The following is a 26,337-nucleotide window of genomic DNA, read 5'->3' on the forward strand; positions in this document are numbered from 1 at the left end:
TCAAAGATTGAAGATATTTGAATGCCATTCTTGTAGAGTTTAGAGTGTTTTGATATATGTCCTATTTGTGGTGGTCTGGTTGTTTATAGGAGACCTTTCAGAACTTCTTTCAGGGCAGGCTTGGTGATGGTTGCTTCCTTCAACTGTTGCTTGTCTGAGAAGGTTTTGATGCTTCCATCTAGTCTGAATGACAGTCTAGCAGGATATAGTATTCTTGGCTGAAAGCCTTTCTCATTGAGCACTCGATAGATATCTTGCCATTCTCTTCTGGCCTGTAGTGTTTGTATGGAGAAGTCTGCTGCTAATCTTATGGGTTTTCCTTTGTAGGTGACTCTTTGTTTTTCTCTTGCCGCCTTGAGGATCCTTTCTTTATCCTTATTCCTTTCCATTCTAAGTATGACATGTCTTGGTGTCTTTAGGTCTGGGTTAATTCTGTTTGGGACCCTCTGGGCTTCTTGAATCTTTATGTCTTTGGTGTTGTCTAGACTAGAGAAATTTTCAGCTATTATGTCCTGGAGAATGCTTTCTTCCTCTCCTTCTCTTTCTTCCTCTGGTAAGCCAATAATGCGTATATTGTTTCTCTTGAAGTCATCCCATAGGACTCTGTTGTTGTTTTCAGCATCTCTTAATCTCTTTTTGAGATCTCTTACTTCTTTTTTAGTTGTCTAATTCATCCTCAATCTTGCTAATTCTGTTTTCAGCCTCATAGATTCTATTCTCTCTGCCCTCTACTGCTTTCTGGAGTTCATCTATTTTGTTGCCCTGCTCTGATACTGTTTTAGCTTGTTTAGCTAGTTGCCTTCTTAGCTCAGCGATTTCAGCTTTCAGCTCTCTAATAACCATGAGATAATTAGAATTTTCTTCCATATTCTCATTTGTTGTTCCTGCATTTCTGATTACAATTTTTTAAAATTCTTTACTCACTCCTGTTATTACTTCCTTAGCTAATGTTTGGATGTTGAACTCGTTGTTTTGTGCTTCACCCTCTGGAGGACTTTTAGCTGGACTCTTGTCCTGGTTCGAGTCTCCAATATTTTTTCTTGTTGTTTTAACCATTTTATATATTATGAGTTCCCTTCATCAGTACTTTTCAAATTATTAATCACTATTGCCTGGATTGACTTGTGTCTAAGTAATTTAATTAAAGGTTTTACCGTGGTGGAAGTTAACAGTTTTTTCAATCCCTGAGTTGGAGCTCAGTGGTGTAAAAGCCTCTTTTTTTTTCTTCCCTGTAGGCTATGGGAGCCTGAGGGCTTTTAGACTATCAATAGGCTTCTTAGCTTAATCACTGACTCCTGACCAAGAGATAAAGCAGGGTGTGGCAGAGATAATCCAGTGCTTATGCAAAGAGACTTTCACAGCCCCTCAGCTATGCCACCCAGGTATAGGTCTTCTCCTGAGTTTCCCGGTTAGATCTCTGTCCCCTGGTGTCCCTCCCTGTTGCTGCTCCGGATTCTGAGGGTAGTAGCAATGGAGACTCAGAGTTGCACTTGGTGAGTCTCTGGGGAGTCCTTTCCTCCCTTCAGCTGTCCCCTTGTTGGTGGAGCAGACTGGAGGTGGTGTCTCCACTGATAAACTGTTGAACTGTTAGCAGTCACTTAATCTCTCCTTAGGCCCCTCTCTCCTCTCTGTCACCAGCCACGCTTGTTTGTACTCACGGGTGATTTACTGGGTTCCTGTGGTCATTCTAGTCCTTTCTTGTTTCGGTCCGGGTGGTCTCCTTTGGTATTCCTAGTTGATCCGGGAGAGGAGAGGAGAGGAGAGGAGAGGAGAGGAGAGGAGAGGAGAGGAGAGGAGAGATAGCTATATTCTCGAATACACATTCTTTTCAAATCCACACAGCACATACTCAAGGACAGACCACATGTTAGGCCACAAAGACAGCATCAACAAATTCAAGAGCATTGAAATCATCCCAAGTATCTTCTCAGACCACAATGGAGTAAAGCTAACATTTAACAACAAACAGAAAGTTACTAAAAGTCACAGAATTTGGAAACTCAACAACATGCTGCTTTAGAACCGCTGGGTCAGAGAGACACTCAAGCAAGAAATTCAAATGTTCCTGAAAACAAATGAAAATGAAGACACAAGCTATCAAAATATTTGGGACAGAGATAAAGCAGTGATGAGAGGGAAACTCATAACCATACAATCACATATTAGAGAACAAGAAAAAACTCTAATAAATGACCTTACTGCACACCTTAAGGACTTAGAGGAAGAGGACCTAAGGAACCCTAAAACAAGCAGAAGGATGGAAATCACTAAAATTAGAGCAGAAATAAACAACATCAAAAATAAGAGAACCAAACAAAAGATCAATGAAGCCAAATGTTGGTTCTTTGAAAAATTAAACAGGATTGAGAAACCCCTAGCCAGACTCACTAAAAAAATTAAAATACATAAAAAGGGGAGAAGACTCAAATAAATAGAATTGTAAACGATAGAGGAGTGATCACAACTGACACCACTGAAGTCCAGAAAATCATGTGAAACTTCTATGAAGAACTATACACCACTGAGCTAGAGAATCTGGAAGAAATGAAAGATTTCTTTGTTTGTGATTGGTGCATTTAGGTTTTGTAGTTGTTCTTGGTTCAGTTTTGGAAGGGCATATGTTTTTAGGAATTCTTTCATTCTATTAAGAGAATAGAACAAAAACTACAATCATTTATCTGGAACCAGAAAACACTTAGAATTGCCAAAACAATCTTAAGGAAAAGAAACAGAAATGGAGGCATCACACAACCAGACCTCAAACTATGTTATAAGGCCATCATCATCAAAACAGCCTGGTACTGGAACAAAAATAAGCACACAAACCAGTGGAACAGAACTGAAATCCCAGAACTAAACCCCCACACCTATGGACATCTAATCTTTGATAAGGGGGCCCAAAGTATTAAATGGAAGAAGGAGGCTCTCTTCAATAAATGGTGCTGGGAAAACTGGGTTGAAACATGCAGAAGAATGAAACTGAACCACTTTATCTCACCAGAAACAAAAATCAAGTCCAAATGGATCAAGAACATGGATGTCAGACCAGAAACTATCAAATACTTAGAGGAAAACACTGGTAGAACACTTTCCCACCTAAACCTCAAGGACATCTTTGATGAAACAAACCCAATGGCAAGGAAGACTAAAGCAGAAAAAAACCAATGGGACTACATCAAACTGAAAAGCTTCTGCACAGCCGAAGAAACTGTCACACATAGAGAGCTCTCACAGAATGGGAGATCTTCACATGCCTCCCGCTTCCTCTATGCAGCCTATATTTCCCCCAGTCCTGAAACCTCTAGGGTGGGGCTCACTTGCTTGCATGCTTCTCTCAATTCATACCAAATAATATTGCATCCACTGATCCCAACCTAATCAATGGAATGAGGACCACCTCAGCATGCTTCACTTCAAACTTTGTCCAGAGATGTCAGGCATGGAATGTCAACCCTTCACCCTAATTACTCGGGTGAGACCTTTCCTTTCATAGTATTCTCTAATTCCATTCCAGGAGGTTCACTTCCTAACAAAGTCCCAAAAGATAGAGCATATGTTCACATGTATCCATAAGTTAGGGCAAAATATATACCTGAAAGCAAAAATACACAATAGTCTGTAGTGAGTCAGTATGAAGTTCATAATGAAATAGTGTCTACTTAGACTTAGATACCCTCCTCACCTACTTCCTATTACAGTTCTCTCATTCAGTCCAAAGCTAACCTCATCAAAGCAAAGACTGCAAAACCTGAATAAGGGCAAGAGACTGGCATACTTTAATGATGACTCTTTAGTCACTATCAGGCCATTCCATCAGCTGGGGCTAAAATCAGGGAGTCCTGAGATTCCCAAAAAGACATAATGGGCCTAGACCTCTAATAAACCCCTCTCTCCATTGTTACTGGTCATCACTATCAGGAAAAACACAATAGACCCCTTTGTGGCCCCCCATAAGTCCTTGCCCTCAACTTGGATCAACAATGGTAGAGAACGTTCCATCATCCGAAGGGAGGCTGGACAACATACTCTATGCTACACCTGAGGAAGATGGGTCCTGATACTGGGGCAGCTTGGAACGTTCCTACTTATGACCACAGAACGTGAGCTCAGATCTACAGGGATGCAGCGGTCACATAGGCTCCTAAGCTGAATATGGGCCCCTGATCACATCAAATCGATGGGGTTTATAGTCAACAATATTTATACACCTTTCCCATATTTGGGAGCTACTATCTTCCCTGATCCAGCTTTCTGGTCCTTCTGCCAGCCATGACATCATCTCCCCAGACAATAATTAGGATCCACCTGCATGTCAGATATCAGGCTCAGGTGGAAAAAACAAAACAAAACACTAGTATAGCCACAGGCCCTTTGGAATATAATTAAAATATGCCTACGAGCTATCTACAAAACAGAGATACCCTCTCCCCCAACTCTTCACCTACACTATTCCCACCTTTAGGTCCAAGATTGGTCAACAATTTGTTTGGCTTTGTATGTTAACTCTCTTTTAAACCACCAGGTTCCAGATGTTAGCATCATGCCAGCCAGACTTCCCTGGACAGACAACCCCACCAATGTGTCCTGGAGCTCTGCTTCCCCAGAGCCCTTCCCCCTAAAGCTGGGAGTATGGATTGACCTGTCAATGCCCTTGTTCATCGGGGAAACAATTACAGAAGCCAGACCTTCAACCTGCACCCCACAATGACTTTGGGTCCAAACTCCCAGAGGGTTAAAGAATAAGAAAGCTATGGGGGGAGGATGGGATACAGAGTTCTGGTGGTGGGAATTATGTGAAATTATGTGGAGTTATACTCCTCTTATCATATGGTTTAGTCAATGTTTCCTTTTCATTAATAATCTTTTTTTTTTAGCAGAGCTCTGGCTTATGGTGGGGGATTGAACCTGGGACTTTGGAGCCTCAGGCATGACAGTCTGTTGCATAACCATTATGCTATCTACCCTCCACCCATAAATAAAAAATTTTTTAAAAAAATGAAAAAATGGCCACAGGAGCAGTGGATTCATAGTGCAGGCATCAAGCCCCAGCGATAACCCTGGAGTCCAAAAAAAAAAAAAAAAAAGTCACTACCTCTGAGTAGTCTCAATCCTGGAACATAATCTGAGAATAAGTGTTTCCTTTGAATTCTCTTACAATACCTTCCCACTCAATTTCTCCACTCAGTTCTCTTTTCAATACCTCCCCACTCAATTCAGACCTCTCCCAATGTAAAGAAAAGGTTAGACTCACACTTGGTAGTTGCTCCCTCATTTTTGTGACTTCTTCCATCAAAGAGCTCGTGGTTCCCTTTAGTTATTTCTCCCTAGAGCCTAGTTACCTCTCCCCACCCTCAAATACATTTCTCTAAGCAAGAAACAAACTACACAAATGTCCCTATGTCATTCTCTCCTGCTTTTCAGCCTCCTCTGCTGGCTTTTCTCCGAATTTCCAAAAGTGGAAAAATAGAGCATTCCCAATAGTAAAAAAACAAACAACAAACAGAAACCATGTAACTTTAAGAAAGGAGAAAAAAATAATGTAAAAACCAGGGACTAGAGTACAGGACTAGAGTCCTGTCTTGACAATTTCTGTCCTACAGATATTTTTAGATACAAGCAAAATTTAACAGAGCAAGAGCCAGTCTCAACCTCTCCTGCAGTCTGGAGGACACCTCTGGGTGTCAGTCTAAACCAAAATATCATCCTTTTTAACTACCTTCCTAGCTGATAATAAAACCTCTGAGTCTGAGGACCTGCTTCCTTTACCACAGTGTCTTTACAATCTTGGCCTAGAAGAGTAAATTGCCTATTCTGAGATACACACAGACATACACACAAACACACCTAAAATAGTATGCATTTTCTGACTCTGAAGGACTTTGGAAATAAGATTACTCTATATTTATTCATGCATAGTGTACTCATGCCACAGAACAGACATTCTAGAAGTACTCATCCATTTATTCATTCATCAAATAGTGAGCGCCTATTCTGTGCAGGGCATTGTGATGGTATTATGAATAACACAAAAGACAAAGAGGCATATTTGCTTTCTCCATTAGTGGCATGTTCATTCAGCTCTTATCTTTACATTCTAGTAAGTTATTTTGCTCTCAGTGTTTAACAAAAAGAAGAACATAAAAATTCTTGCATACCTTGTTTGATTGGAGAACCTTAATGTTTTCATTTATCATCGTAAAACCAATGACAATTTTTTTTTGCCTCCAGGTTATTGCTGGGGTTCAGTGCCTGCACTATGAATCCACTGCTTCTGGAGGCTATTATTTCCTCTTTTTTGCCCTTGTTGCTTATTGTTGTTAGATAGGACAGAGAGAAATCAAGAGAGGACAGGAAGACAGAGAAAGGGAGAGAAAGATAGACACCTGCAGACCTGCTTCACTGCCAGTGAATCGACCCCCCTGCAGGTGGGGAGCCAGGGGTTTGAACCAGGATCCTTATGTGGGTCCTTGTGCTTCACACCATGTTTGCTTAACCCTCTACACTACTGCTCGGATCCCTACCAATGACAATTTTAAAACTTTTTTGGTATGTAGCTGTTATATGTAGGGTAACCTATCTTTAAATAGGGAAAAATTACTCTAAAAGAAGTGAATCCTAGGGCCAGGCTGTATTGCACCTGGTTAAGAGCACAAATCACAGTGCGCAAGGATCCAGGTTCAAGCCCCTGGTCCCCAACTGCAGGGGGAAAGCTTTATATGTTGTGAAGCAAGGCTACAGGTGTCTCTCTGTCTCTCTCTCTCTACCTCCCTTCTCAATTTCTCTCTGTCTCTATCCAATAGAGTACTGGAAGACAAGAAAAATCAGTAACTGGCCAGGAGATGAGGAAGAGCAGCAGTGTTCACATCACAGAGAACAGTGTTTGGGAAAGACTGGAGATAAGACAGACCATGGAAGCTGATTTGAAAAATATGAATAAATTAATACAGTATTTGATATTACTATAAGACTTAGTCAATTAATTCATTTGAAAACTCATTCCCAGCCAATAAAGACACTACAGAGAAAAAAGCTGAAAGCAAATAGGATGACTCATGCCTTTACACAACTTTTGCCCAGTAAGCAGTAGCAGCTATGAAACATCCCAGAACTCACCGCCCTGTGCGCTGAAGTTCTGGACCACTGTGGCCTCCATGTGGTTCTGGTTCTATGTGACAAATGTTTCCATTTGGAACTCCAGGCATTTTCCTTTTCTCCTATTAACAAAGGGCCAGACAATTAGTAAAAGCAGTCATCTATTTTATCTTTGGGGGTAACAAGAGATAGCAATGAGAGTCTCCAAAATGACTCAAAAACAAGCAAAAGTAAAAATCCAGTGTTTACATTTTTACTCTCTCTCTCTCTCCCTCCTTCCCTCCCTCCCTCCCTCTCTCTCACTCACTCTTCTACACTAACAGCTAAAGTTCCATTGCCCAGAAAGAAAAGATGGTCTTGGTATCAGATACTACCTAAATTCTAGCTTTAGATCTGCCTCTATGTTATTTACTTTAATTTTAATATAGAAAGAACTTCAAAGATAGTTTTATTCCTTTTTTTGTAAAATAAGGACAACAATACAGTGAGTCTCCAAATAATAACCTTGTTTATTTAAGGGCATCAGTATTTTTTTGTTTTTAATGCAATGTTCTGAATGAAACCAGGACCTCATTCATGTGATTCAAGGACATTTCTAATATAATGTTGACAGAAGAAAAAGTCCTGGTCAACACTGATTGGACACATTATTTAAAGACATCATTTCCTTATGCCCCTTTCATTTGGACTTGAAACTTTAATGAATTTAGCCACAATGTTAAGTGAGGAGTAATTGTACATATTGGGAGAAGTTACTGGAAAAGTTGAAGGCCAGGTAAAGCAACTGATCCGGTGTCTAGTACATAACACGTGTTTCCTATGTACACCTATGTTCACAGTAGCACAATCAGTAATAGCCAAAACTTGGAAGCGACTCAGATATCTAACACAGATGAGTAACTAAAAGGTTGTGGTATGTATGCATAATGGAGTAATACTCAGCTATTAAAAATTATGAAGTCATCTCTTTTGTGTCATCTTGCAAGGAACTTGAAGACACCATGTTGAGATAAGCCAAAAAAGAGAAGGACAAATACTAAATTACCTCACTTATAGGTGGGACTTAGTAAACAGAGACAGAAAGGGAAAGCACAAAGTGAAATGTGGACTGGGCATAGTATATTGCATCAAAGATAGATTCTGGGGAAGGAGGGGGAATGGAGGGTCTGAAGAGAACCTTGGGGTCCTGGTGTATAATGATGTAAAAGCACCTAGGTTGTAGGTGAAAATACTCTGCAGAGAAATTTCACAGGGAGATAAGAAGTTGTACCCATGTGTCAATGACTGTACTGTAAACCATTAACTCTCCTTATAAAAATTATTTTTAAAGATAGGTGTTTACTTTTAATCTTTTAATCAAATTAAGGGGAATCTTATTTAGTCTATGTAACTTGCTCTTTTCATTTAAATACACTCCCAAATGTCCTGTTTCTCTTTCCCATTCCACATCAATTTTTCAAAAGCTGGCTTAAAATTAACCCTAGGAGAGCTGGTAATATAGCTTAATATTTATGTAAAAAGACTTTCATGCCTGAGACACAAAAGGTCATAGATTCAGTCCCTAGCACCATCAAAGACCAGAGCCAAGCAGTGCTCTGGTAAAAAATAAATAAATAAGTAAATGAACAGAACATTCACTACAGAAGAGATCCAAAAGGCTAATAAACACATGAAAAATTGCTCCAGGTCGCTGATTGTCAGAGAAATGGAAATAAAGACAACATTGAGATACCACCTCACTCCTGTGAGAATGGCATACATCAAAAAGGACAGCACCAACAAATGCTGGAGAGGCTGTGGAGACAGAGGAAACCTTCTGCACTGCTGGTGGAAATGTAAACTGGTCCAGCCTCTGTGGAGAGCAGTCTGGAGAACTCTCACAAGGCTGGACATGGACCTTCCATATGACCCAGTAATTCTTCTCTTGGGAATATACCCCAAGGACTACATAACACCCAACCAAAAAGATATCTGTACACCTATGTTCATAGCACAATTCATAATAGCTAAAACCTGGAAGCAATCCAGGTGCCCAACAACAGATGAACAGCTGAGAAAGCTGTGGTATACATTGTGGTATACACAGTGGGATACTATGCAGCTATTAAGAACAATGAATCCGCCTTCTCTGACTCATCTTGGACGGAGGTAGAAGGAATTATGTTAAGTGAGCTAAGTCAGAAAGACAAAGATGAGTATGGGATGATCCCACTCATCAACAGAAGTTGAGAAAGAAGAACAGAAAGGGAAACTAGAAGCAGGATTTGACTAAATCTGGAGTAGAGCACCAAAGTAAAAACCCTGGGGTGAGGGTGGATGTTCGGCTTCCCGGGTCGGCAAGGGAGTAGGGGTTAGGGTGGGACGGGGAGTGGGGGGTGGGATGGGACTGGGTCTTTTGGTGGTGGAAATGGTGTTTATGTACACTCTTATTAATTTGTAGTCATATATATCACTATTTAATTAATATGAGAGGGGGAAAATTAATTGTATGTCTCAAACTTTTTAAAGCACAGACTGAGTCTTTTTAATACATAGGCTGAGTCTTTGATATGTTGACTCTCTCAAAAACCTAGACCAGGGAGAATAGAAGCAACTGGTGGCACAGCTATATACAAATAATGTCAAAGGACATAAATTATGGTGATGTTGAGTATGATACAGCAAATTCTAACAAAGGGATTTTTCAAAGTTAACCCAATTACCAAATAATGTGATTATAACAATAACTATCTATTGTCTTCTTGAACCCTAAGACAGCAGGAACCTCACATTTCCACTATAGAGCCTATATTTCCCCCAGTCCTGGAACCTCTAGGGTGGGGCTCACTTTCCTGCATGCTTCTCTCAATTCATACCAAATAATATTGCATCTGCCGATCCCAACCTAATCAACGCAACGAGTACCACCTCAGCATGCTTCACTTCAGACTGTGTCCAGAGACTTCAGGTGTGGAAATGACAAACCTTCAGCTTCATTACTCAGATGAGACCTTTCCTTTCATAGTATTCTCTACTTCCATTCCAGGCGGTTCACTTCCTAACAAAGTCCCAAAACCTAGATATAGACCAGGCCCCATGAGATAGAGCATATGTTCACCCGTATCCATAAACTAGGGCAAAATATATACCTGAAAGCAAAGGTACACAATCGTCTGCAGTGAGTACCCCCCAACACTTCATTTGCACTATTCCAGCCCTTAGGCCCATGACTGCTCAACAATTTGTTTGGCTTTTTATGTTAACTCTCTTTTCAGTCACCAGGTTCCAGATGCTACCATGATGCCGACCAGACTTCCCTAGACAGACAACCCCACCAATATGTCCTGGAATTTTGCTTCCCCAGAGCCCTTCCCCCTAAGGAAAGAGAAAGGCAGGCAGGGAGTATGGATCCACCTGTCAACACCCATGTTCATTGGGGAAGTAATTACAGAAGCCAGACCTTCCACCTTCTGCAACCCATAATGACCTTGGGTCCATACTCCCAGAGGGATAAAGAATAGGAAAGCTATCAGGGGAGGGTAGGGGATACAGAGATCTGGTGGTGGGAATTGTGTGGAGTTTTACCCCTCTTATCCTATGGTTTTGTTACTCTCCTTTTAAAAATAAATAAATAAATAAGTAAATAAATGAATAAATATTAAAACCAGCATGATCCCAATACCCCATCACACCTAAGCCAATCTACATCACTACATATTCATTTAAAATATTTATTTATAATTTATTTATTCCTTTTTGTTGCCCTTGTTTTATTGTTGTCATTGTTGTTGGATAGGACAGAGAGAAATGGAAAGTGGAGGGGAAGACACCTTCAGACCTGCTTCACCACTTGTGAAGCGACTTCCCTGCAGGTGGGGAGCCGGGGGCTCAAACCGGAACCCTCACACCAGTCCCTGTGCTTTGCATCACCTGTGCTTAACCCACTGCGCTACCACCCAACTCCCTATATATTCATTTTTATTACTGTTACGGCATTCTAGGTATCCTAAAGTACAGCCATGTACTATTTAGCATATACCCACACGGCCTTTGCTGTGTCCCTGGTGAGTACTCAGTAATAGCATACATTACCTGAGAAGGGACATTTTTGGGTGGCTCAATTCTAATGGAGGGGTCCCACTCCCCTGGAGGTAGTACTGTCACCTGGTCGAGGAACTCATCAATACCTGCCAGGAGATCATCTCGCTCTTTTGCCTTATATGCCACATCATGAAAAATCTAAAGAAAAGGGAAAAATCTTCAGGAAAGTGGAAAGTAACTTAAATCAATCACCCGTGACCCAGGAGGTAGAATGCCAGACTTGTATTCAGGAGGTCTTAAGTTTGATCCCTGGCATCACATATAACAGGATGAATCTCTGGTTTTCTTAGTTAATATATAGATGATAGGTAGATAGATAGATCTTAAAAGATGATTCATTTTTTAAATATTTATAAAAACTATCAATGTATATGTTGAAGAATAGATTTTTCTTTCTTTTTCTCTAAAGGTCAAGCCAGGTGAGATTTCTATCAAGGAAAAGATTCAGAACCTCCATCCTAGCTGACATCACTCCTAGTTCAGGTTCAGCCCCTGCTCCCTCATGCTCTCAGAGATAGTGGCCAGTTTTCATGTTCTTTCTTTTAATCTCTGATAGTGAATCTGAATTGTGGAAAAATTAAGACAAGTGAAAGGACAAAAAATTAAAAAATTAAAACCTGAAGATGATGTAGAACAAAAAGAATTATACATTTGTCTATTAGAATAAGAAGAGCTAAGACATGACTCTAAAGTTCTGTTATTTCCTCAAATAATGGAACAAAAAGCAAGCTGCATGGAAAATTTTTCCTGATCATAATGGTTGCAACATTTTGATGAAATTACTAATGAAAGACCTCCATGAAATAAGCCTTCCAATCAAAGAGAACTCATAAAAATACAATCTTATCTCCCTCTGCCTATAAAGACATGTTATACAATGATGTTTTAGCACTAGAGCACCAACAGTTTTGCCTTGTAATTCACACTACAGTTCAAATGCATACCAGTACCCACATACAAAGTGGTCTCATTTATTGGCATGTGAGTGAGGTTTCCTTATGTAAATACTATGGACACATTTAATTAACCATCTTTTCCAGACATTAAAGTCAGTCTTAATGCTTTTCTCTCTAGGTATCCTACTTGGCAGCAATAATTTTACCAGGGAAAAATTTCTCTGCATCCTTAATTATTCAAAAGGGGTGATCCAACAGAGGAAGAAAAATACCCCAGAGAGCTTAGTCCTCCCATAATAGGCATTCAGAGAAATGCCCTGAACTGCTTCCCAGCAGACATAGCAAATTATAATTATTTTATCCCCAACAACTACCACAGTGCCTGGCACTGAGTAGATATTTATGACTCAGAGGTGAATGAATGAAAAACGCAAAAGTAACACTTACTTCATCTGTCATGATGGTGGCCATAGATCTGCCAATCTCATGGTATTGCTGGCCTTTCCCTACTGGACCCAGTAGGATAAACAAAAATCTAACAACACACATAGAAGATGAAATTATATAAGTAAACATAAAAAAATTCATCTTATTTTCTAAACAATGGAGCATTTCTTTCTCCTATTAAACAGATTTCATCATGGCACTTTCAATAAAAAGGAAACAGATAAATGGTAGAACAATAGGAGTTGTCTTGACCTAAGAGTTCCACTATTTGTATGATTTTATTCAATAATGTGGTTATAATTCTTGGGGTGTCCATAGACATATTTCCTTTCTATAAAAGGATGTTTCTTCGAAACATGGCATTGTAGTGCAAATTCAAGGTTTTTTTTTTGTACTCTCACTTATTGATGTAATAATAAAGTGGGGAGAGGGATAAGAAAGTTGAAATAAAAAATCCCTGTAGATAAGTCTTAATTATGTTCTGGACATCTGGATACTCTTTAATTAATGGAGCTTTGAATCAGCACCGTCAGAGTATATGAACAGCCTTTTGGACAAACATGGATATTATTTGCAAATCATACAAATCCTGCCAGAGCTGTGGAAAGAGATATCAAACTTTTCTCAATAACATTTTTTCCCCTGGTTTACAGCTCAATAGAATTTGGTGAGTAAGACTTTGGCTTCCTACCACAGCATGTGACTAATGTTGCTGTGCCCTAAAGGATCTTAGATCTCCCTTTCCAAGGCTGTAGGCACTGTGTAGTAATTGCCTTAAAAATCTTGCAGTTCTTCTATATAGACACTAATCACACACACCCAAGTTTACTGAGATCCCTGCTAAATTTCAAACAGCATTCTCAAAATAGTTTAACCCTAAATTTTGAAATTAGCTGGTTTCTTCCACTAAAGCTCATATAAAACTATACTTTATCGAGAATGTCTTGTTTTGCTGTCTTTGTCTTTACCTGGTTGGTATGGGCACTTCTGTCAGGCCTGAGAGGAGGACAGCTGGGGATAGCCTTACAAAGGCAACAATGGGGCGATCCAAAGTGTCTACTTCTCCAACCAGAACATTTGAGGCCTCTGCCCCAGTGGGTATTTTTTTCATAAAATGAAGGTCCACCTACAGTAAAAAAAAAAAAAAAAAAAAAAAAGACCTCTGATGACTTGACAATATCATCTTAACTATCAACCACCTACTTCATACCTTACACTCATGTCATTTTCTAACTTAACAACTGCTTCTCGCACTATTTAATTTGCTCATTATAATAATCCTGTAAGGCAGGTAAGATGAGTCTTTTTAGTTCAATTTTTTTTTGTTAAAAAATAAAGCAACCTTAACAGTTTAAGTTTATTTACCCAGTACCACAGAGCTTTTGAAAGAAAGAATTTTTTAAAGAGAGGTAGAGAGTGAAAGCGACCACAGCACCAAAGCTTCTTTCCAAGAGGCGGTTAGGCTCAAACCTGGGTGGTCATATACATAGCAAAGTAGAACACTATCCAAGTAAGGTATTTTGCTGACCCTTGAGAGACATAATTTTAATCCAGAATTTTAATCTAAATTCCATTACACTTTCCTTCTTCAAAAAAGAATGTTGTTTTTTTAAAATAAAATTCTAGTTCAATTTTTTTCCATTTTAAAATACTTGAACTCTTTGTCAGAGGTTTCAGTTTCCTTTTTTTATATATTTATTTATTTATTTTCCCTTTTTGTTGCCCTTTTTATTGTTGTTGTAGTTATTGTTGTTATTGATGTCATTGTTGTTAGATAGGACAGAGAGAAATGAAGAGAGGAGGGGAAGACAGAGAGGGGGAGAGAAAGATAGACACCTGCAGGCCTGCTTCACTGCTTGTGAAGTGACTCCCCTGCAGGTGGGGAGCCAGGGGCTCGAACCAGGATCCTTATGGTGGTCCTTGCGCTTTGTGCCATATGCGCTTAACCTGCTGCGCCACCACCCAACTCCCAGTTTTCTTAAATAAAACATGAATCCTTATAAATTGAGAAGTAACAAGACATGATAATGTCAAGGCTACATCAGAGCAAAGAGAGACTGGAGACAGGAAGATTAAGGTTTAATCCAGAAACTGCAGTAAGGCACTGCTACTGCACAAGGCCTCAGGTATCAAACTCAACCACCCCCAAGAACAGTTTCAGTTAAGAGGCAGTTTTGGAAGACAGTAACAAAAACCCTGGAGGTAGTAAGGAGTTTCTCTAGAAAGTGATATAAAAAAATATCTCAGGAAGCTCAGGATGTCTTTGTCAGGGAGGATTCTTGGTACCTAGAATCAACTTCATCATGCTAAATGTGATAGAACAAACTCAGGCTTCAGCCCCATCTGGGCTGAATTAGAAGAGAGAAAATAGGAGGCCAGGTGGTGACACACCTAGTTAAGCACACACACATTACAATGCACAAAGACACTTGTTCAAGTCCCTTATCCCCACCTGAAGGGGGAAAGCTTCACAAGTGGTGAAGCAGGTCTGCAAATGTCTTTCTGTCTCTTTATCTCCTCCTCCCTATCAATTTCTTTCCATCTCTAACAAAATAAATAAATTAACAAATAAAAACACAGGAGGAGGAATAAGAGGAGAAGGAGGGTGAGGATATAAACAGATTGGTCTCTTTTTCTACAGAATGGATTCTGGTCCTGGACAAAGAGTCTCGAAATAACAAAACTTACCCAAACTTACAGAAATTCGACTCTGGATTCCACTAGGGATACTCTTAAGCCAATATGTCTCTGCTTACCTTGCTGAAATCTACAGGACTGTGTTCACAATTCACTCCATTTTTTACTTCAAGATGTGTAGTTGGAACAGACTGAGGAGACACAGTTTGACCTATTTGGAGAAAACAAAACATAATCCTCAGTTTCTTCCTTTTGCCTCTCTGGACATCTCCCATTCAACTCTAGTTGGCTATGACTACCTTCAAGCTCACATGAAAAAGAGATTAAGGAAACTATGAAGCCAGGACACACACATACCTATCTCCTTTTCTCAGAGGTAAAAGGAAGATAGACATCTCAATACTTCCTACCTTCTTCCTGAAATGTGTTAACCCCCTTTACTGCAGCTATTAAGGCAACAATAAGCCCTTCTTACTTACATAATTTTTACTGGAATAAAGCAGGCAGGGAAAACTCATTTCTTAAGTGTTATATGTTAAAACATATTAGTCAAAGGGAAATGAAAATAATCAAAGAGGATCACTAGAGGAATTTTTTTTCTTTTTTCTTTCTTTCTTTTTTTTTGGCCTCCAGGATTATCTCTGGGGCTCAGTACCTGCCCTATGAATTCACTGCTCCTGGAGGCCATTTCTCCCATCTTGTTACCCTTGTTAGCATTATTGTTGTTATTAACATTGTTGTTGGATAGGACAGAGAGAAATCGAGAAAGGAGGGGAAGACAGAAAGGGGGAGAAAAAGATAAGACACCTGCAGACCTGCTTCACCACTTGTGAAGTGACCTTCCCTTGCCGGTGGGAACCTGGGGGCTAAAACCAGGATCCTTGAGCCAGTCCTTGTGCTTTGCACTTTGTGCACTTGACCCACTGCATTACTGCCTGACCCCCAGGAAAATATTTGAGGTCTACCACCCAGGAAGACTTGGGAAGAGAAAGAGGAGAGAGAAATCTCATGTCCTGAATGGAAGAGCTATCCCTCCCCATCTCCCCTTCTTCCTTCCCATCTACGTTAATCCAACCAAAAACTACTGAGATGCCCAGAATTAAAAGTTTCAGGTTCTATAGTCATAGTCTCTCCAAATATAAAATCAGTTGCTATTCAAGTCAATACACAAGTTTGTATGTAAAATTATAGGAAACTGAGGTAATATATAAAAAGTTAGGTTAAAGATGATTCTATGGTTTGGTTTTGTGTTTTGTTTGCCACCAGGGTTATTGTTGGGGCTCGGTGTCTGCATAATGACCCAATGCTCTGGAGGCTTTCTTTTTTCTGGTTGAGACAGTAGAAACTGACAGGAAAAGGGGAGACAGAGAGGAAGAGAGAAAAACACCTGTAGCACTGGTTCAATTTCAGTGAAACAACTCCCCTGCAGGTGGGGAGTGAGGACTTGAACCCAGGTCCCTAAGCATGGTTACATGTATGCTTTTTCAGGTATGCCATCCCAAACCATGTTAATTTTATTTTGAAAGTGTAGCACTCCTTTGGTGACCTGAAATCAGCAAAGAAATGGTTATTTTTGAACAATAAACAGCCAACCCATAGCAAAAAATGGACAAATTCTAACAATTAAAAAATAGTTGTGGGGGTCAGTGGTGGCTCACCGGGCTAAGCACACATAGTATGAAGCGCAAGGACCCACAAAAAGATCAGTTTGAGCCCCCGACGTTCCATCCCCCACCTGCAGGCAGGGTGGTCACTTCACAAGCAGTGAGGCAGGTCTGAAGGTGTCTGTTTTTCTCTCCCTCTCTCTATCTTCTCCTCCCCTCTCAATTTCTCTGTCCTACCCAATAAAAAAAAAGTGGGGGGAACACCTGGGGCCCTAGTCAGGGAGTCCTGGGACTCCCACACAGATATGATGGGCCTAGACCTCTAACAGATCCCTCTTACCACTGTCACTGGTCATCTCCATCACTAACAACATAATGGACCCCTTTGTAGGCCCCTATTGGATCTGGCCCTCAATGTGGATTAACAAGGGTGGGGAGTGTTCCAAATCTCCAAAGGGGGCTGGATAGCATACTCTGCCTATCACCCAAGGATAATGGGTCCTGAAATTGGCGCAGCCTGCAATGTTCCTAGCCATGACCACAGAATGTGAGCTTAGACCTACAGGGATGTAGAGGTTACATAGGCTCCTGTACTGACTATGGACCTTAGATCAAATTGATGGGGTTTACAGCTAACAATATTTAAATACTTTTCCCATATTTGGGAGCTACTCTCTTCCCTGATCCAGGTTTCTAGTCCTTTTTTCCAACTATGACACCATTCCCTGAGACAACAACTTAGGTCACCTGCATATCAGATGTCAGGTGCAGGCAAAAACTAGTAGGGTCATAGTCCTATTAGCTATTTTCCAAACCTATTAGCTTTTTCCAAAACGGAAACCCAAATCTTCATCTGCAATATTCTTGCCTTTAGGTTCATGATTAGTCAACAATTTGTTCTACTTTATATCTTAACTCTTTTTCAGTTACCAGGTTCCAGATGTTATCATGATGCCAACCTGACTTCCCTGGACAGACGATCCCACCAATGTTTCCTGGAGCCCCGCCTCCCTAGGTCCCCACCATACTAGGGAAAGAGAGAGACAGGCTGAGAGTATGGTTCAACCTGCCAACGCTCACATTCAGTGGAGAAGCAATTACAGAAGCCAGACCTTCCATCTTTTGCACCCCATAATGACCCTGGGTCCATACTCCCAAAGGGATAAAGAATAGGAAAGCTATCAAGGGAGGGGATTAGATACAGAGTTCTGGTGATGGGAATTGTGTGGAGTTGTGCCCCTCTTATCCTATGATCTTGTCAATATTTCCATTTTATGAATAAAATTTAAAGGGGAGGCACCAGGAGCAGTGGATTCAGAGTGCAGGTACCAAGCCCCAGCAATAACCCTGGAGGGAAAAAAAATGGTTGCCAAAATATGTCAGTGCTTCCTTCCTTTGCATTTTGCTTTTTTTCAAAAAAAAAAAAACACCTTATTTTTAAAGAGTTTTTAATCTTGAAAAGTGATAGCACAATAGTTCTTTGAAGAAGTTAAAATCAACTGCATTGGAACCTGTCTGCAAAGTTGAAGGGCTGGAGCAGGGTTGGGATTAGTAGGAAGGAAGGTATGCTTCCTTTCAGTAAATGTGGCTTGACTATATGACCACAGGATAGGGGTCTTTAAACAAGGAAGTGTGTGGAAGGAGGCAAGCATGGAAAGACAAACAAAATAAAAGGTCCTCATTGCCTGTTTGAATCTAGAGTAAAATGTCTACATTGGGCAAGAAGTCCCTCAATAGAGGGAGGCAGTTTAAGGCAAGAATCTTTAACTACAGGTGCATATTAGTGATTTTTTATGAAAAACTACTCAAATATATAGATTCCCTAATAATATAACCAGGATTAGAAACTGCTGAAAACATGTTTTAGTAAATGTGGGCATAAAGAAACCAGTAGAGATTAGGCCCTGCCAAACCACAGGGTGAAAATCAATCAACAACTGAAATCAGCCAACAAGGTTCATTTGATGCCATCTGGCTAAGGTCTGGATATGGACTGACTTTTTTAAGCTTCAAATTAAATTCACGAAGTAGACAGTATTATTATTCTTATTTTACTGTTAGAAAAGTAAGACTTAAAGAGATTCAGTTTTCCTAGAACCTCTAGCCAAAAAGTCTCAATCAAAGGCCTATATTACTGTCCCCGTAATGTAAGAAATGTGTTTTCTCTTTAAAAGCTCCAAACCTCTCTTGTCCCAGAATATCCTCTATGTGAATAATGCTGGGGCACAAGTGCCTTGGGTTCTTCAAGGTCTATCTCAGACACGCATCCCTAATGCCACAAGAGAGAAATGAGCAACCGTCTTCTCGGTAGTTGTTCTAACTAATCACCACAAAGTACTGTGTCTGAGAAAGCATGGAAGCACAGTAAACAACCCTACCCTCTAATAACTCAGCATCTACAACTAATTCCTAATACTAATAAAAAGAGAAAACAACAGTGTCTAGTTATCTTACCATTTTTATCCATTGAATGTGGATCAGACTGCTTCTTGCCAACCTCAGCAAAGGAGCGAACAATGGGAATGAGGTTATTTCTCTTCTTTTCATTCTGATGATGATGCTTTTTAAGGAGGGCTTCCCGCACTTTAACCCTCATGCTATCATTCAGGTCACTGGACAGTTCTTGTTGGTCTAGGATCAGGTCTGAAAAGTAGGTACTAACATCAAGATTCAAACTAAGGGTCAATGAAGCCAAGAAGGCTAACTAACATCAGGTGTGGGGAAAGATAATCAGGATTATCTTTCAGGGGAAGTTCACCAGGATCACTGAGGCACACTTGCTACTATAGTGGTTGAAAGAACTATTTGATGGTAGTTATGGCAAGCTATACTTTATACATGAAACAAACTGTTAATAGGAATATAAATCATTGAACACTTAATATATGCCAGAAATTATACTATGAGCTCTAGATTATCCAACCTAATCCTTAATAAAACTCTTGAGAAGCAGATAGTATAACAATATATATATTTTTGCTTCCAGGGTTATCACTGGGGCTCAGGGCCTGTACTATGAATCCACTGCTCCTGGAAACCATTTTCTTCCTTTTGTTGCCCTTGCTATTGTTATTATTGTTGTTGTTGTCACTGCTGTCATTGTTGGATAGGACAGAGAGAAATCGAGAGAGTAGGGGAAAACAGAGAGGGGGAGAGAAAGATAGACACCTGCAGACCTGCTCCACTGCTTGCAAAACAATCCCCCCTCTGCAGGTGGGAAAGAGGGGTTCAAACCAGGATCCTTACACGCCAGTCCTTGCTTTGCGCCATGTGTACTTAACCCGCTGTGCTACCACCTGGCCCCCTAACAATTTTTATAGATAAGAGAACCGAGACCCAAACATAACAAAATTCCCAAGGTAAAATTCAGATGTAGTAAGTTGCAGGGTTGGGACACATCTAGGGCTATTTTCACTTAAAAGCTGGCATTATTACCCATTTTGGTCTGTCATCCACTAAACTTCTTTTACATTCCTTTCTGAAGATTTTAACACTGTTGTGATTGCCACAAAGAACTATAATTGGTCTCCTCTCCTAGATCAACTAGGAATACCAAAGGAGACCATCTGGGACCAAAACCAGACAGGACTAGAATGACTTCAGGAACTCACCAAAGGTAGGAACTTTATTTACCTGCTCCTAACACATCAAACATTTAATTGATACAAAATAAATGAAGAGCAAACATCATTATTACCTAATCCCATAACAAGCCTGTGAAATAAGTAACTTCTTAGTTGACACCCACTCTTCAGTAGGAGGTCACTGAGGTCAGGAAGGCTACTCAACTTCCCCAGCCACTTTTCTCTTTTCCTTGGTGCCATGCTTCCTAATTTATACAAAAGTTCCTGCTTTCACTCACCTAGCCTTACCTGAAATTTCTTCTAGGCTATTTGCACGCATATCCAGAAGAACCGTTCCATTAATAAGACAGCTCCTTAGTTCAAAGAGACTATGCAATGAAAGCGTTGCCACGTAAGGCTTGCTCCAGCGTTCTCCCCCATCCTCAACATCTTCTTCAAATTTGAGCCACCTGAAACCATTACAAACAACTAGATGCCAAAGAAAACAAGGACTTTTAAGAGAGAATCCTTAATCTGAACCATAAACAGAAATCTGACTAATCATGTTAAACACTGTGAACTTACCTTTATTTCTGGGCAAATCGATGAATGAAAAAAAGCAGGTTACCAAACTGACAAACTATTTTGTACAGATCTAGACAGACAGTTGTCAAGATGATAGTTAACCCATGTCCGTAACCTTAGGGGAACTGCGGTGGCTTGCAATGGAGGAATTGGGGATTCAGAACGCTGGTGGTGGGAATGGTGTGGAATTATACCCCTGTTTTTATCAATCAATATTAAATCACTAATAAAAAATACGAAATTAAAAAATAAAGTTGCCAAACTAGTATAACTTGATTCCATTTACATTAAAAGAAATAAAAACAAAAACAAATGCATGTGTAAGATACCAAATGTTGTAGTCCTTCCTCATTATTCCTGGGATAGTAGGATCACACAGGATTTTTATTCCCTTCTTGTAATTATCTTCATTTTCTTTCTCTTTTTTTGCCTCCAGGGTTTTTGCTGGGGCTCAGTGCTGGTACTACAAATTCACTGCTCCTGGAGGCCATTTTTCATTTTCATTGTATAGAACAGAGAGAAATTAAGAAGGGAAGGGGAGACAGAAAGATGGAGAGATAGAGAGACACCTGCAGACCTGCCTCTCCGCTTGTGAAGCAACCCCCTGCAGGTGGGGAGCTGAGGGCTTGAATTTGTTCTTCCTACTATGTGCACTTAACCCGGTGCACCACCACCCAGCCCCCTTATCTTAATTTTCTATAGTAAGCATGCATTACTTGTGCAATCAAAAAGAAATCTAATATATACCATTCAGATACTTCTGATGAATCACATTAATAATTTTATTTTCTAAAAAATCCCATCTGAGGGCTGGGGAGATAGCTTAGCCTGTTAGAGCGCCAATTTATAAGCTTGAGGCTCCAACCACCACTTTATGCCAAAACTGAGCAATGTTCTTTGGTCAGTCTCTATCAATCTCTCTCTCTCTCTCTCTCTCTCTCTCTCTCTCTCACACACACACACACACACACACACACACACACACACACTCATAAACCTACCTTAAAAAAAAAAAAATCAAAAGCCTATCCGTATGGCCTTTCTAACTTTGCAAAGATAGAATAGGATAATTGTCTTTTCAGCTGGCACTGAGCAATGATTGGTTTGTTTAACAAAAACAAAACAAAACAAAAAAAAACTTGTGGATACAAGAGGCATCCAAGAAAGTTGCTTCAAAGAGATGGATCCATATTTTGCTAGTTACTCACCTTACCTCTTTCACTGAGGCTCAGACATGCTGGATTTGCATTCATAAAGCTCACTAATAAATTATTTTAAAAGGCCTAATTTGGCCTTAGTTAATTCAAGGGCTCTTTTAGGGATAAGACTCTCAAACAAGCATGAACACTAAACAACTACCTCAGGAAGTATCCTATTAAACTGGTTATAATCTCAAGCATTTCTATGAGGTTCGATTGCTCCAGACGATGTTAATGTCTCAATTCTGAATGTTCCAGAGAATTAAAACACAAATAGCCCTATGGTTCACTTGCAAACTTTTGGACCCCTGCTGTCTGCTGGGCTAGGTTTAAGCAAAGGTGACTTGGTCAAGCAATTTCTAACCTAGACCTTTGATAATAAAAATAAATAAATAAATAGCCCATGAATTACTCCGGGTCCCAAATAATGAGGGAAAACCTCTTGAAAGTTGCATCTTTCTATCACCAGTTTCAGGCTCAAGTCAACTGACATAGGTGTAACAGGAGACATCACAAAGAGGCCATTATCAAGACACCCCACAGAAGACTCTGGGACACCAACCACTGTTACAGCTATTACTTCCCCCATTAAGAAATTAAAGGATCTGGGGGTCAGTGCTGACCTAAGAATTCACCACAATTATGCAACAGTTTCATGCCTAAGGCTCTGAGGTTCCAGGTTCAATCCCCAGCACCACCATAAACCAGAGCTGAGCAGTGCTCTAGTCTCCCCCGCCTATCTATCTATCTATCTATCTATCTATCTATCTATCTATCTATCATCTATCTATCTTTATTTACTTATCGTTCATAAATAAAATATTTAAAAAATGAAATAAGGGGAAGGGCAGGTGATGGCACACCTGATTGAAGTACACACATTACCATGCACAAGGATCTGGGTTCAAGCCTCCAATCCCTACCTGCAAATAGGAAGCTTCATCAGTGATAAAGCAGGTCTGCAGATGCCTATCTTTCTCTGTCCCTGTCTATCTCACTTCCCCTCTCAATTTCTCTCCTATCTAAGAAAGAGAGAAAGAGAAAGAAGAGAAGAAAAGAGAAAAGAAGAGCAAAGAAATAGTAGCCATTGTGGTGGATTCATAGGTCAGCACTGAACCCCAGCAATAAACCTAGTGGCAATAAAAAATTTTTTCTTTTAATAAAACCTGAAATGAAAGGCACTGCAAAACTGGCTCGTGGAAAAGCAATTCTTGACCCAAGTTATTTGAGGGCCTCACCTGGCTGTCTCCTTCCACTCAGCGTCTTCTCCCTCTTTCATACAGATCTCATCCAGCTCTGTGAATAGCTCGTGAGGCACATGCTCGTCATCTTCCTCAGTGCCAAGAATGAACTGAACACGCTGAGATGGCGTGTCTGTGAAATCAACCACAGGGAGAAGTCTGTTCTCAGCCTCAACTTAGAACAGAAATAGCATTCTGACAAACTTAGCACATCTGGGGGTCTTACAACTTCAGGAACAAGCAGAAGACAATCCTGAATGCAGAGCAAAAAAATGCTTCTTTCCAGGGGGGAAAAAAAAAGCTATTCTGTGGAAGCAGTTTTATGAGATGATAAAATGATTAACTAAGACCACTTGTCACTTGTGGGAAAAACTCATAAGGAACTAGAAAATCAGATGAATTTGAATTAAAAAAAAGCTAATTCACTAGTAAATAATTTCCTAAAGTTTTTAAGAAGATACTTTAATTCTTACATTTATTTTCTTGGAAGCAAGTTTCAAGAACTCTACAGAAGGGCTAGAGAATCTAGACCACCTGTTTAATGTCCATCTTATATGCCTTCAGTCTCACCAAGCCTCCCAGTCATGGTCACCCATCTCTTCCCCAAGTGTTACCATGGGCCAGAGCCTCGGGGCCTTCCTCTCCCTGACTGGCTCCTTTGCCCCGCCCTCGTCTCCGATGCTTCTGGCCATGGGTTCGGTGGTGCCGATGGCTCTGCCGTCCCAGTGGCATATGAACTCCCACATACAGAGTCCTGTGACCTGAAAACAAGTAGAAGATGTGTGGAAATAATTCCTTTAGCAAACTTAAGAGAGAAAGGAAAAAAATAGAGTTTTGTGGTCTGGTGAGAGCTCTGATATACCAAGACTTCTAAGACTAAAAATGTAGAGATTTTTTTGTCTTGCACGTGGTTGCAAACCTCATAGGAGTGCTGTTTTGATCAAGGTAAAGATGATTATTCCCAGACTGTATGGACAAATACAAATGCTATTTGCTGTTATAACAATGAAAATGTTAGTTCTTGTACCACTGGTTCATTTGCACTCTTTTAACTGTGCTTATCTGTTCCACCCACTAGCTACCAAATGAAGTCTCCCAGATTTTTGTTCCTAGCCCTTTCTCTCTCTGTAGTTACATACATTCTCCTGATTTGAAAGTTTATTTCTACAACTGACTGCCAAATCTTTAGCCACAGTGATTCAATTCTCCCCTAAAGCAAATCCACCATCCTCCATCTCAAATCAGTCTCACAGTCTTATCTTTCATGTTTCTATTCATGGCATCACTATTTTCTCAACTTTCCAGGCTTGAAAGCTCAAAGTTAATTTGTATTTTTACCTCTAAACTGGCTCCTCAGTACTACATCCCAGACATAGGAATGTCAGGCTGGGGGGTAGCTCAGTGTGAGTGTGTTAGAGAACAGGATTTGCATGCCTAAGGGTCCAGAGGTCTCAGGTTCAATCCCTGACACAATATGTCAGAACTGAGTGGTGCTCTGGTGTGTATGTGTCTCTCTCTCTCCTCAAATAAATAACTGTAAAAACAAACTGGGGGGGTGGGGAGGTGTACCTGGTTGAGTGCACATGTTACAATGCTCAAGGACCCAGGTTCGAGCTCCTGGTCCCCACATGCAGGGGGAAAACTTTGCAAGCGGTGAAGCAGGTCTGCAGGTGTCTCTCTCCCTCTCTATCATCCCCTTCCCTCTCGATTTCTGGCTGTCTCTATCCAATAAAAATAAAATAATAAAAAATAATAAAAATATGGATGTTAAATATTTCCTGTTTTGACAACAACAGAATCTCCTATTTCCGACAACAATTCAGTCCTGCAGGTTAATCCTTCTGAAGCACTGCTCTGATCACAGCTCACTCTTATGCAATTATGATCTTTCATACTCCATGATGCTTAAGCTCCAGGCCCCTTTCCAGATTTTTCTTTCTCTAGGACAAATTTTCAATAGGAAAATTTGTAAAGCACCTCTGAGAGAGCTGAAGGGTCTCATGTACACTCATATTGTGGACTGTGATGTCATGTACACCCACACGAAGTAAATGTTCTAGAGAGAAGACCTAGAGATGTACACCTTCTGTATCTACCCCGCAAATGAGTGCCCTCATTCTGACTCTGTCTCCTCATGGCCTTTGGCTGTTATAGTCACTATCATCACACTTTCTCTACCTGAGCCAAACAGCTATTCCCCATATGCATTGATGTTTTCTAGACACTGACAACGTATTCCACAAATTTGAATTGCAAATGCACCATCTTTCTTGGTATTTTTTTTCTCATTTACATAGTCCTCTTCCTTTCTATAAATCCTTAGAACCCTTGACCAGAATTCTCCTACACACTTATTTTATATGTTTTGTATTAAAACTAAGCAGCTGGGAGTCGGGCAGTAGCACAGAGGGTTAAGTGCATGTGGCACAAAGTGCAAGGACCAGAGTAAGGATCCCAGTTCAAGCCCCTGGCTCCCCACCTACAGGGGAGTTGCTTCACAAGTGGTCTGCAGGTGTCTATTTTTCTTCCCCCTCTCTGTCTTCCCCTCCTCTCTCCATTTCTCTCTGTCCTATCCAACAATGATGACATCAATGACAACAATAATAACTACAACAATGAAACAACCAGGGCAACAAAAGGAAATAAATATTAAAAATAAATAAATAAATAAAACTAAGCAGCTATCATCTTATTCCCACTACTCATCTATAAGTTCGTTGTGGCCCCAGGTGAGATCTTCTTTGGGATTCCTCTTATAACAAATCACAGAGTTACACATGTCACTGCTCTATAAATGTTCAGAAAACAGAATGTTTCCTGAGTACCTCCCTCAAAAAGTTAACTACTTAACTTAACTTAACTTAACTTAACTTAACTTAACTTAACTTAACTTAACGGGTCATCTCAGGAGTATATTATCTGATCTAAGAGGGCCTCTGGTCTAAAAAGGAGCCATAAAAGGTATGTGTAACTAAAGTTAGTGTTTTTTTTTT

General features: G+C 40.2%; 1 protein-coding gene across 1 annotated transcript in view; it reads right to left on the minus strand.

Moving 5' to 3' along the window:
- Window positions 1-26,337, minus strand: part of SLC4A8 (solute carrier family 4 member 8) — an 85,913-nt gene that overhangs the window by 51,556 nt on the left and 8,020 nt on the right. The window contains exons 2-10 of the mRNA XM_060195349.1: window positions 23,959-24,105; window positions 23,342-23,477; window positions 20,629-20,789; window positions 19,211-19,399; window positions 15,272-15,363; window positions 13,484-13,641; window positions 12,516-12,603; window positions 11,164-11,310; window positions 7,114-7,214 (exon numbers count right to left, since the gene is read on the minus strand). Of these exons, the coding sequence (XP_060051332.1) occupies window positions 7,114-7,214; window positions 11,164-11,310; window positions 12,516-12,603; window positions 13,484-13,641; window positions 15,272-15,363; window positions 19,211-19,399; window positions 20,629-20,789; window positions 23,342-23,477; window positions 23,959-24,076 (1,190 nt within the window). The 5' untranslated portion in view covers window positions 24,077-24,105. The remainder of the gene's footprint in view (window positions 1-7,113; window positions 7,215-11,163; window positions 11,311-12,515; window positions 12,604-13,483; window positions 13,642-15,271; window positions 15,364-19,210; window positions 19,400-20,628; window positions 20,790-23,341; window positions 23,478-23,958; window positions 24,106-26,337) is intronic.

The sequence above is a fragment of the Erinaceus europaeus genome, chromosome 7 (genome assembly GCF_950295315.1).
Source record: "Erinaceus europaeus chromosome 7, mEriEur2.1, whole genome shotgun sequence".
Classification (NCBI taxonomy): Eukaryota; Metazoa; Chordata; class Mammalia; order Eulipotyphla; family Erinaceidae; genus Erinaceus; species Erinaceus europaeus.